Source organism: Notolabrus celidotus, chromosome 13, assembly GCF_009762535.1.
Source record: "Notolabrus celidotus isolate fNotCel1 chromosome 13, fNotCel1.pri, whole genome shotgun sequence".
Lineage (NCBI taxonomy): Eukaryota > Metazoa > Chordata > Actinopteri > Labriformes > Labridae > Notolabrus > Notolabrus celidotus.
This window is the reverse complement of record NC_048284.1, coordinates 4,979,913-4,992,745: the sequence shown is the minus strand read 5'-3', so window position 1 is coordinate 4,992,745 and position 12,833 is coordinate 4,979,913. Positions and strand designations below refer to the sequence as shown.

Below are 12,833 nucleotides of genomic sequence, written 5' to 3'. Positions count from 1 at the left end.
GAATTGAGATACGTTCAGGACATAAGTCACATTTAGTTTATGCCCGGTCCACCTGATGTAAGAGTCCTTCACCTTATATAAGCCTCTTTAAATTACCCATTTATCAGTGTGTGTGGCTGGTATCGGTCCATTTATGAACCCCTCCCTGGTCTTAAGTAATAGCAATAATGATAAAGCTGCAGGGGTGTATGGAGAAGTAACTCACAGGGAATTCACTGGAAGCAAACTTGATTGATAAGCTTGAGTTTTTCCAACTCCTTTTTGGAAATGCAATCAGAATTCACATTACTGATGATACAATTTCTTCTTCTTCTTCTTCTTCTTCTTCTTCTTCTTCTTCTTCTTCTTCTTCTTCTTCTTCTTCTTCTTCTTCTGATTATTATTATTATTATTTTGTATTGTATGTAACGTTTGTTGTGTCTGTCTTTTTGATTATTTGTATTATTACTACATTTTTTTTTACATGTTTCAAATTTGAATTATTTTCTATTTAATTTTACACAGAAATAGTACAATTTTCTGTTTTTCCACACTCCTCTGATAAACAATACCAGTCAAAAGTTTTGACACATCTTCTCATTCAATAGTTTTTATTTATTTTAATTATTTCCAACTTTTTAGATTAATACTGAAGACGTCAAAACTATGAAGTAATCTGGTTTTGCCATAATATGGACCACAATAGGACTATCCATTGTCTACTAAACCTACCTCTGAACAACACAACTGATGGTCTCAAACACATTAAGAAGGCAAGTCATTCTACAAATGAACTCTTGACAAGGCTCATGTTAATTAGAAACCATTCCAGGAGACCACTTCATGAAGCAGACTGAGAGAACACCAAGAGTGTGCAAAGCTGTCATGAAGGAAAAAGGGGGCTACTTTACAGAATCTAAAATATAAAACATATTCTGCTTTGTTTAACACTTTTTTAAAAATTAAATAATTCCATATATGTTCTTTCATAGTTTTGATGTCTTCAGTATTAATCTACAGTGTTTCAAATAGTTAAAATAAATACAAACCCTTGAATAAGAAGGTGTGTGTCATTTGTTTACAATATAAAGACCAAATGTTAAATCATTTAAAGCTCCAGTGAGGAGTTTTTCCACTTGTTTTGAAACAGACTGAAATTAACATTGATGCCTTTTTATGACTCATAAAAGACAACAAGACCATGAAAGTTATGATTTACCATTTTTATTTTGTTGTTTTTAATGCTTGAAAATGAAGCAAGGGGGGGTAGGTGTCAGACAAATACCTCACAGGAGCTTTAATGTAGGAAGATAAATGGGCATAACCGAATAAGTGTTGGTCATGCTCTGTGGAATTAAAGCGTGTAACCTTAGAGTCAAATAATTAAAAGTCATGAAACTGTGTTTTTTTCTTTTCTTTACCAACTTTAATTAGGTATTAAAACAATACAGCATACAAAAATGCATTTACAATACACAACAGCAGTCTACAACAATCATAATCATTAGCAATAAGTTAAAGAGCACAGACGAACATCCTCTCACTCGCAGATTAACGAACGAGTTACATAAATACATCCTTAATATTGCACAGCTTCCGTTTTTAGATTTACAGTTGAAGTGCAAAGTCAAATTCTGGTGGTCATAAAACAGCAAACTCAGGCAGACATCATGGAAAGAATATCACTTTGATGCAATGATGAAGCTTTAACTTGATGCTCTGTAAATTGTGCACCACATTGTAAGAACTTTCAGTCTTTATAGTGTATCTGAACAAGGTGGAGAGACTTCCTTTAATGACCGCTCAGCAGTCGCTTCTCCTCCTTTGCCCCGTCCAGACTCCCACCCATGCTCTGGCTGCTCTCTAGATCCATGTTCAGCTTGTTCTGCTTGAGAACCTCCTCTGTAGTCGGCCACCTCGGAGCTGACAAGCTGGCGGGGTTCTCTGCTGAATTGATCTTGCTTTTATTGGCCCTGGACCCACATTTGACCCGGGTACAGAGCAGGTAGAACACCTCGATGACGTTGAGGAACAGAGAGATGCAGGCCACAACCAGCATGAAGATGATGAAGATGGTTTTCTCTGTGGGGCGGGACATGTAGCACTCCACGGTGAAGGGACAGGGCTTCCTCGAGCAGGGGAACATGGGGACCATGACGAAGCCGTACAGGTAGTACTGGCCCACGATGAAGGCAGCCTCGATGAGGATCTTGAAAAAGAGCTGGGTCAGGTAGCTCCCCAGCAGGTTCCCCTTGATCTTCACCTTTCCTTTTTCATTTGTGTATTTGGGCACTTTGACTAGCTGGCTCCCACCAGGGCTCAACATCTTCTCTCTCAGCTTGTTCTCCTGGCTGATGACGTGCATGGCGTGGCCCAGGTAGATCAGGGTCGGCGTGGACACGAAGATGATCTGCAAGACCCAGAAGCGGATGTGCGAGATGGGGAAGGTCCAATCGTAGCAGACGTTCTCGCAACCGGGTTGTTGAGTGTTGCAGGTGAAACCTGACTGCTCGTCGCCCCAGACGCTCTCAGCACCCGCACCCAAAACCATGATCCTGAAGAGGAACAGGACGCTCATCCAGATCTTCCCGATGACCGTGGAGTGGGACTGGACCTTGTCCAGCAAAGTCGACAGAAATCCCCAGTCTCCCATTGTTATTGGTGGAGTTCAGTTAATGATCTGTGGTAAAGAAAGACAGTACAAGAAAGTGAGTTGACAGAGAGAGAAAAAAGGCAATGACAGTGAACCACACCTGATTAACTCAAAGATGAACCCTAACTTAGTTTAAAATCAATAAAGTGTTTCCAAAGAAAGGCGCACATTGTTCTTTAAAGTGAGATAAGTCCTCTTTTCTGTTCCTGAACCGGACTTCTTGAAAAGTAAAAGAATATCAGAGCCCCTTGAACCCTGAGCTGGTTGGTCAACAACCTCCTGAAATAATCATTAATGAAAATTTTGAAAAAACAGAAGAAATGACAACTCAGTGTTGTCTTACCGCTGAGGCACAGTAGAGGAATAACAGAGAAAGACACAATTTCCCTTAGTCACTGTGACTTTAAAAACTTCATTCCATATTCTGTAAAACATACTATGAATAAAATGTACAAATAAAAAACATTTAAATCAAAAACTGTGCTAAAAAAGCTACAAAACTCCAAAACAAATTCACATTCTTCAATGTTGCTTCACTAACTTCTTAAACTCCTCACACAGTCTATCATATGTAGCAGAGAACAAGAGCGGTTTGCATCTTACCTTCTGACCTGTCAGCGAGGACTGCGACTGGCTGCGACTAGGCTGGACCTTTGAATTGTCGAGGCTTGTGGGTGAGGACGATGAAGAGGGAGTCAATTATTATGCAACACATCTGGCAGGACGCGTCAGCAATAAGAGCAAAAAAAAAAAGAGCTGGATAACGGCAGGAGTCAGAGGAAAGATAATTATTGACAGGTGTTTGGTATCTGGGAGGGAGGGCTGGATCTTTCTCTGTTTTACACCTCGGGAAAGTTAGTCATCATTAAATCATCTACAGTTATAACTCATATCTGAATACTCTTCATGTTTTTGAGAGGAGCTATACAGAATGTACCTTTAACAAAGGGCATAACTTTCACCTACTTTTTAGGCAACATCATCAAAATAAGGGTGCCCAAAAGGGACAGAATTGATTTTCAATACTATTTCTCATTACTCTGTCACATGACCTAAAGTAGTAATACTAAATATCAATTAAACACACAAAAGGAATTTTTATTGAACTTTTCCAATATACACACATAGGCAAACAATCAGAAATTGTCAAAAGGGAAGCCTATGTGTCTGTTTTACACTTCCTCATACAGTGACAGCATTGAAAAAATAAAAACACACAGAGAAAAACAAACAATGCAAAGATAACCCAAAAATAGACAAAAAAAGAACAAAAAAAAGGGTGTGTGGGGGGGCCATGACACACATCAAAAATAGAAAGTTACAAGTAAAGCAATATGAGAAAATAAGATTAGATTAGATTAGAGAACTGTATTGATCCTCTGTGTGGGGAATAAATAAGTAAATCAAAGACAGCATCCAAGTGTGGCAATCCTGCACAGTGCATCATCATTACTTATGCCAAGGTACTTCTTGCAGTTCCTACCACTCTATAAAAGGTTAGATAGATATTCCTAACTGTGATTTTCCAAACCCTTCAAGATCTATAGATTTTTTAAGATGTTTAGATCGCCATTACTCTTAAGCAGGGGCGTCAAACTCATTTCAGTTCAGGGGCCACATACAGCCCAAGTTGATCTGATGTGGGCCGGACCAGTAAAGTCACAACATAATAACCTATAAATAACGAGAACTCTAAATGTTTCCCTTTGTTTTAGTGCAAAAAAGTACAAGTACATTCTGTAAATGTTCACATTTAATGAACTGTCTTTCTACAAAAACTGCTGTTGTATTTTTTGCCATGATGAGTCTCATAGTTGGGCCAAATATTTAACTCTTTAAGCCCTGAAACCTGCAGCAAACACACCAAACACACAGGTTACACATTCACCTGACACAGAGTGTAATGTTTACTGCAACAGAACAGATTATCCTAAGATTTACTTTACTAAGGTAAAGTTGATTATTCTGGACCCCTCAGCCCCAGCATGAACAGTTGTCTTGCTGGACAGTGTTGTATGCAGGGGTGTAGTGCTAGTAGTTAGTGGATCATCTTATAGTGCTCTAAAAAGTCTTTATGAATCTCAATCGGATTATGCAAACGGCAAGTCATCTATTTTCTCACTTTGAGGAAAAAAGTGCCGTTCAGGTGCGCTCCATCAGCACTCTGATTTAATGCGACCCCCAGAGGACAAATCTGAAATAGTAGTTACTTTTATTGAAAAATTGCAGTTAACGTCTTCTCTGTAATTTTTTCACTTTGCAAAGTCGTTCTGCGGGCCGGATTGGCACCTCTGGCGGGCCGGTTTTGGCCCGCGGGCCACATGTTTGACACCCCTGCTCTTAAGTTTCCATGCTGGATATGAAGCTAACAGACTACATACTACCTACAAATGTAGTTGGCAGTAGGTACTGCCTACTACATACTGTGTTTGAAGGTAGTATGTAGTCTGACTGTTCTGTTGGATCCGTTCTGCAGGATGCTGAGCATCACTGGATTTCCAGTTTCGGAAAGCGGAAGTAAACAACGGCCAAGCTGATGGAGAAACTGCTTCTTTAGCTTCACTTATTTAAAAGGTTAAGAAGTGGTTTATATGAAATTTAATGATTGTCACAGCACCTAAAAACTGAATGCCCCTCGTCAAATAAGAAGAAAAAAGAAAAAGCAGAACAAGCGCTGTGCATTATGGGAAACAGTACGCAAGGGAGACTGGTCTGATGCATACTATGAAATGTTCCTGAATCAGTATGACATCCGGGTTGTTTTGGCATACTGCAGATTTTGCTCTTTTTCACATACTACAAACTGAATTTTGGCCAAATCAGTATAGTAGCTGTTTCGAAAACAGCCTAAGAAATAGTTAAACCCAACCAACAGGGTTGTATGGAAGCCCAAAGTGAACATGCATCCATTCTATTTACTCTGTTTTCCTTTAATTACAAGTTGATTTCAGTTGCTTTCTTGCTGTGTTGTCTGAAACGTCCTCAACTTACCTCATTAGCATCAACAATAGCAGCATGACATAATCAGTAATCACAATAATCAGTCTGTTTAGTTCTCAAGTTTGTTCTGTCATCACATAAAAAATAAGCGTTGTTATCTTGAGATAATGAGATAGATTAGTGTGCTATTATCAGAAAAAAGCTTCTTTATCTTAAGGTAATGCAAAGTGAGAAAAGATAAGCTGAGTTTAAAAAAAAAAAACACAACTAAAATGAACTTTTCACAGGAAAAAACAGTGTTATCTTGACATGAAGAGATAAATAAGTCAAGGTCTCAATCATTTAGAAACTCATTTCTTGTGGAAAACAGAAGAGATAACATTTTATATTTATGATGCATGTCCACTTTGGGCTTCTGTAGTCGGAGTAAAAGCAAGACACGCCATTTGCTTTTCTTGTTCCTTTTTTAGGAATAAAACATGTGCTGCTTACAACATGTTTTGCAACAACTCAATATCTATAGAAGCATTAGTGGTTCTGTATTAAAGGGGTCTTTAAATGATCACAAAGTTTAAAAGTTAAAGCTCCTGTGAGGATTTTTCTCAACACAAACTGAGGAGCTTTAACCTGATGCTTCATTTTTTATGACACACACTACCAGTCAAAAGTTTGCACACACCTTCTCATTCAAGGGTTTGCATTTATTCTAATTATTGTAAACACTGTAGATTAATACTGAAGACATCTAAACAAGTGTTAAACAAAGCAGAATATGTTTTATATTTAAGATTCTGTAAAGTAGCCCCCTTTTTCCTTCATGACAGCTTTGCACACTCTTGGTATTCTCTCAGTCTGCTTCATGAAGTGGTCTCCTGGACTGGTTTCTTATTAACATGAGCCTTGTCAAGAGTTCATTTGTAGAATGACTTGCCTTCTTAATGTGTTTGAGACCATCAGTTGTGTTGTTCAGAGGTAGGGTTAGTACACAATGGAGAGCCCTATTGTGATCCAGATTATGGCAAAACCAGATTATTTCATAGTTTTGATGTCGAAAATAATTAAAGTAAATAAAAACCATTGAATGAGAAGGTGTGTCCAGCTTTTGACTGGTAGTGTTCTTCAATATAGTGCTGTCAGAACTTTAGGGGTCTGAATTAAAGCTATTTAATGGTAAGAAAAGGACAACATGAAAGGGAACAAAGAGGTTTATTGAATTCAAATTGTCACAGCATTGTCTGAAATCACTCCAAGAAAGCACACTGAGCAAAATGTTTAAGACAAGAAAAACCACAGCGTTGTGGTGTAATGATTGATTTTGTTACCTGCTAGGAATCACAGTTTGCTATTTATGTAACAAAGTTAGGAGAAGTTTTTGAGCAACATTTAAATGTGACTGAGTTCTGTTTACCTAAGCTGGTTACTCTCCCCCTTCAATCTTTATTGACTCTGTGCACACTCCCCCTCTTCCTACCACAAAGCCAAAACACACATTAACTGGATGCCCGGAGCTTTTGGACACGTACAACCTGTCACCGCCCCCACGCTTCAGATATGGACCTCCCCCATGTTGTTGTTCTCCGGCGTCACGTTCTTAGGAGCCTCGTTGACCCCGTTTACCCCCAACTTCCGGCCTTGGAACTCCAACTCTAAGTTGACGCAATTCTGTATCACCGCATCATCTCTGATTTTAAAAGCTTTCCTCTCGGTGAGCGGGGGCGTCACGGGGGTCACCGTGTAGTCCTGCCTCCTCGCCAAGCACTCCTTCACGGCCTTCACGCACAGGTAGATCAGCTCGACAACGCTAAGTACGAGGGAGACGCACGCCGCCACCAGCATGAACCAAATGATGACGGACTTCTCTGTGGGCCTGGACAGGAAGCAGTCCACCTTGTGGGGGCAGGGTAAGCGTTCGCAGACGTGGCGGGTCTGGAGGGTGAAACCGTAAAGAAGGTACTGACCGACGATGAACACAACTTCGAGGACAATCTTGGCCACAAGATGGAGGACGTAGCTGCGGAGGAGGCGGCCACGGATGCTGATCTTGCCAGTGCTCTTTGTGTACTTGGGAACTTTATAGGCCCTCCTTAGGAACAGACTTGCTGGGTCATCCAACTCAGCCTGTTTCAGCATCCTCTGCTTCATCTTAAAACGGGAGAACAAGAAAGTAGAGTTAGAGGTTTCCAGATTTAAAGATGCAGCATACTTATTAAGGTTTGCTAACATTAATCCTGATGAATGTCCGTGTTTTAAGAAGCTACAAGTCCAAATGCTGCATGTCTTCATAGAGCAAAAGACAGCTAGCCAAGGTGGTTGATGAGCACAGCTATAGCAATAAACAAGTGAGCTACAAAGGCAGGAATAGAGATCATTGTTATTCTGGATTCTTCGATACACTAGATTCTGAACCATCACCAGAGTAAAGTCATTGCAGGTCATTATACTACAAGGTGTGGCATGTCTGACCTACTTATGCAGTCACACTACACCCACTGCAGTGACACACCTTCTTTTCGATGTGGATCACATGGAGGACGTAGCCCAGATAAAGCAGTTTGGGAGTAGCGACGGCGATGATCTGGAAGACCCAGAAGCGAACGTGAGAGATGGGGAAGGCCTGGTCGTAGCAGACGTTCTCACAGCCGGGCTGCCTGGTGTTGCAGACAAAGTCTGACTGCTCATCGCCCCACACCTAAATGAGAATAATAAAAAGATGATGCACAATGTCATAAACTTTAAGGAGTTTAATGTTTTATAGGGAATATAACAACTTCCCTGTACCTTTAAAATGATCTAAAATACAAGTGTTGGCGTTTCTAGACGTTATAAATCTGGACATCTGTTGATGTTAATCCACATTTAAAATTAGCATACACACAGGTAATACAGCTACTCTCAGTCTGTATGTGATGTGAACTTGACATTGTGTCCAGACCCTTTCAGCGCCGGTTCCCAAGACCAGGATGCGGAAGACGAACAGCACAGTGAGCCAGACTTTCCCGATCACCGTGGAGTGGCTCTGCACTTTATCCAGCAGGCGGCCCAGAAGATCCCATTCGCCCATTTCAGTCGCCAGTTGTCCTGCTTTCTATGTGAGGAAAAGAATAGTCCATCCATCCATCAGTTCATCCATCCATCCATCCATTTATCCAGACAGTCAGTACAAAACAATAGTCTTTGAAGGTGTGCTTCAACTTTGGACCTGTTTGTTTCTCATTATTACAGAAAGTTGACACGAATCATTGCAGGGTGTAAAGGCAGAATAAACAGACTCCCTCACACACAAGGCCAGGCTTAATCATTTCTGCAGTTTTTTTGCAGATAGAAGACACATCTGCTGATTCCAAATCCCCAAAACAAGCTTATCTGCTGGAAACCAAGACCTTAACCTTGGTGAATCCCAACCATAGCAGTGAGCTCAACCACTGATGTACAAATGCAAATTGAATGTTTCAAAAGTTTCAAACGTTTCAAATGATATGGTTTTTCCCAAGTTTGTTTAAAGATTTTCACACTTATTTTTCACTATTCGGTCTTTTTATTCAATCAGAATAATAGCTCACAAAGCTCTCTGAGGACAGGCTCACATTTTAACACCATCACATATGAAGGTACCTGTTACAAAGTTAATTTCATCACGTCAATAAATCCCCATTTTTGTTCCTTCACTGTCGTATTAACTACATAGTTCAACTTCTCAAAGGAGCATGGTACCAGTATGAGTTTAAGTTTAATTCATTACATCAAAACTTTCCAAAATACCTTAATTTAAACATTTTTTCCAGTCCATGCACAAAACAAAATCAGTCATCATTTCTGGCCCCAAACAAAAGAAAATATTTGTCATTTTAACTCAAAGATCTACTCACCAATTGAACAAATCCACAGAGAAAAAAAAGCGTGATGAAGAGAGCGATGATTCAAGAAGACAAAGAGCAGACAAAGTGGAGGAGAGGCTGTTCTCTCATTGTGCCTTTGGCATCTTATCTTGAAGGACACCATCCTACCCACAACATCCAAACTCCAGTCCTTACACTGAATGTGAAGGAATGGTTTCAGAAGACAAATCTATCAAAATAAAGTTCAGACTTTGAGAATGATGACGAACTTGCCACCTTGTTTAATCCTTTGATGCTTCACTGTATACTTAATATTTCTGGACAGCATCACATTCACTTTTTCTCCTAATTTTTTGCAAATTATAACACTAAAGAACTGAAAATATGAGTGTTGAAACATGCAAATGCTTCCAAAAAATGAGTGCAGGTGAAAATATAAAAAAAGGTGTGATAAGGAATTTAAGCAATGTTCTTTATCAATGATGTAACAATGACAAATGTAGATGTGTGTGTACTTGAGTATTGGATTTGAGCTAAAAAGAGATGGTGAAGAGCACAAACAGTGAAAAAAATACAGAAAAAAACAGAGAGCTTATCATTTTATGCAGGAGAATAGAGCAAGTAAAAAAAAAAAGAAACAAATGAGAACTCAATAAATTCCACAATGAGAACTCTTACAATCTATGTAATAAAAATATGCTGTTGTGCAAGGAAAGGCTTCACCTTTGCCAGCTGCCTAATGTGAAAAAAACTGGACTTTACTATAGAGCTGATCTGCTGATCCATCTTAAATTCACTGTCAAGCTTAAAACCCAAGTTTTCTGCAGGAGACTAGAGCAAGTAAAAAAAAAAGAAACAAATGAGAACTCAATAAATTCCACAATGAGAACTCTCTTACAATCTATGCAATAAAAATATTTTTTTCTTTTTTTAGGCACATACTGTTTCAATGATGCAACATGGTCACTTTAAACACAACAAACTGGTATAAAGACAAATTGCCTAACATGTCTAACTTGCCACCTTGTTTTTTCCTTTGATGCTTCACTTAATATTTCTGGACAGCATCACATTCACTTTTTCTCCTATTATTTTGCAAATTGGAACACAAAGGAACTGAAACTATGAGTGTTGAAACATGCAAACGCTTCCAAAAAATGAGTGCAGGTGAAAATATAAAAAAAGGTGTGATAAGGAATTTAAGCAATGTTCTTTATCAATGATGTAACAATGACAAATGTAGATGTGTGTGTACTTGAGTATTGGATTTGAGCTAAAAAGAGATGGTGAAGAACACAAACAGTGAAAAAAATACTGAAAAAAACAGAGAGCTTATCATTTTCTCAACTCAACTCAACTCAACTTTATTTATAAAGCACTTTAAGAACAACAGCAGTTGGACACAAAGTGCTGTACAGAAACATAATGGATAAAAACAAACAATAAAATCATAAAATCAATAAGAACAATAAGATAAAATAAAGTTGAAAAATAAAAATAAAAAGGCACTAAAACAAGAGCAGGGTCTCATGCTGAGTTGAAAGCCAGGGAATAAAAATGGGTTTTAAGATGAGTTTTAAAAGTGGACAGTGAGGGGCTAAAGTCTGATGGCTAAAGTAAGATCGTTCCACAGTTTGGGAGCAGCGACAGAAAAAGCCATATCCCCCCTGAGCTTCCGCTTGGACCTCGGTACCTCCAGGAGCAGCTGATCAGCTGACCTGAGGCACCGAGCAGGGGCGTAGAGATGGATCAGCTCAGAGAGGTAGGGCGGGGCGAGACCATTTAAAGATTTAAAAACAAATAAAATAATCTTAAAATGGACTCTAAAATGCACAGGCAACCAGTGGAGGGAGGCTAAAACGGAAGTTATGTGCTCCCTTTTACGTGCTCCAATTAAAAGGCGAGCGGCTGCATTCTGGACCAACTGGAGACGTGCGAGGGAGGACTGACTGATTCCTAAATAAAGTGCATTGCAGTAATCCAGCCGGGATGTGACAAAGGCATGAATTACTGTTTCAAAGTGCTGTCGTGCAAGGAAAGGCTTCACCTTTGCCAGCTGCCTAATGTGAAAAAAACTGGACTTTACTACAGAGCTGATCTGCTGATCTATCTTAAATTCACTGTCAAGCTTAAAACCCAAGTTTTCTGCAGGAGACTAGAGCAAGTAAAAAAAAAAGAAACAAATGAGAACTCAATAAATTCCAAATGAGAACTCTCTTACAATCTATGCAATAAAAATATTTTTTTCTTTTTTTAGGCACATACTGTTTCAATGATGCAACATGGCCACTATAAGCACAACAAACTGGTATAAAGACAAATTGCCTAACATGTCTAACTTGCCACCTTCTTTTTTCCTTTGACGCTTCACTGTATACTTAATATTTATTTATTTTATAATGTAAAACTACCTCTGCAGCTCACCACTGCACTTTATCATATTATTTTAGCCTGTACATATTAGTCATGCCTATTTGTTGTTTCTTTGTATTTATAGCTAAGGTTATTGTTATTATATTTTTATTTTATTTTTTATTGTAGTTCTTATTCTTATTCCTATTCTTATGCCTTGTACAAAGAGAGCACAGTTTACTAAAGTCAAATTCCTTGTGTGTTCAAGCATACTTGGCGAATAAAGCTGATTCTGATTCTGATTCTGATATTTGGGACAGCATCACATTCACTTTTTCACCTAGTTTTTTGCAAATTGGAACACAAAAGAACTGAAAATAAGAGTGATGAAACATGCAAACGCTTCCAAACAGAGTGCAGGTGAAAATAAAAAAAGGTGTGATAAGGAATTTAAGTGTTGTGTTTGAGTGTGAAAGAGATAAAAACATTGATGTAACATGAAAAGAGATGAATGACAAATGTAGATGTGTGTGAAACAGATGGTGAAGAACAAAACACTGAAAAAACTGAAGGGGGGAAATATATATATACATATGCAGTGGTGGAAAAAAGTTTTTGGACACCCTTAAAATTTTACACAATCTCAAATATTGTCATGAAATACTATTTTTTGTGTTTCAAGCATTAGACCAGGGGTGTCCAAAGTACGGCCCGGGGGCCAATTGCGGCCCAAGGTCCATTTATTTATGGCCCCAAGCTTCCATCTTAAAATGTGTTATTTATAGCACAGAAATTAATCACAGTTTCTTTCTACAAACAAAACTAAAGTCAATCCAGAAACGTCTCAAAAAGCTTCATATGGACTACCTGTCTAAAGCCAAAGCTCTGGGAATTCTGCAAGATGGCAATAAAGAAGAAACACAAGGACTCTTAAAGCTGACAAGTTTTCAAATTAATGTTTTATCATGATGTGAAAATGTTCTTGATGAACACTAAAAGGTCAGAAGACACAAGACAAGATCAAAATTATGAAATTGTGCAGAAAAGGCAAAATTTGGTGCATCAAAAATGTT

General features: G+C 38.7%; 2 protein-coding genes across 2 annotated transcripts; both read right to left on the bottom strand.

Moving 5' to 3' along the window:
- Positions 1 to 1,431: 1,431 nt before the first annotated feature.
- On the bottom strand, positions 1,432 to 3,326 carry cx32.3 (connexin 32.3). Its single transcript, XM_034698903.1, has 2 exons — positions 3,236 to 3,326; positions 1,432 to 2,659 (listed from the first exon to the last, which is right to left on the bottom strand). The coding sequence occupies exon 2, from the start codon at positions 2,630 to 2,632 to the stop codon at positions 1,772 to 1,774; it is 861 nt and encodes a 286-aa protein (XP_034554794.1). The 5' UTR covers positions 2,633 to 2,659; positions 3,236 to 3,326; the 3' UTR covers positions 1,432 to 1,771.
- Positions 3,327 to 6,761: 3,435 nt separating this feature from the next.
- cx34.5 (connexin 34.5) lies at positions 6,762 to 9,562 on the bottom strand. Its single transcript, XM_034698826.1, has 4 exons — positions 9,439 to 9,562; positions 8,505 to 8,657; positions 8,076 to 8,261; positions 6,762 to 7,714 (listed from the first exon to the last, which is right to left on the bottom strand). Exons 2-4 carry the CDS (start codon positions 8,631 to 8,633, stop codon positions 7,118 to 7,120), a joined length of 912 nt encoding a protein of 303 aa, XP_034554717.1. The 5' UTR covers positions 8,634 to 8,657; positions 9,439 to 9,562; the 3' UTR covers positions 6,762 to 7,117.
- Positions 9,563 to 12,833: the final 3,271 nt, after the last annotated feature.

Excerpts from the sequence above, each read along its gene's own strand:
- cx32.3 (XM_034698903.1), bottom strand. The coding sequence starts at position 2,632 with ATGGGAGACTGGGGATTTCTGTCGACTTTGCTGGACAAGGTCCAGTCC.
- cx34.5 (XM_034698826.1), bottom strand. The coding sequence starts at position 8,633 with ATGGGCGAATGGGATCTTCTGGGCCGCCTGCTGGATAAAGTGCAGAGC. Across the intron at positions 8,262-8,504 it reads TGGGAACCGGCGCTGAAAGG|GTGTGGGGCGATGAGCAGTC; the intron begins GTCTGGACACAA and ends ATTCTCATTTAG. Across the intron at positions 7,715-8,075 it reads TGATCCACATCGAAAAGAAG|ATGAAGCAGAGGATGCTGAA; the intron begins GTGTGTCACTGC and ends TCCCGTTTTAAG.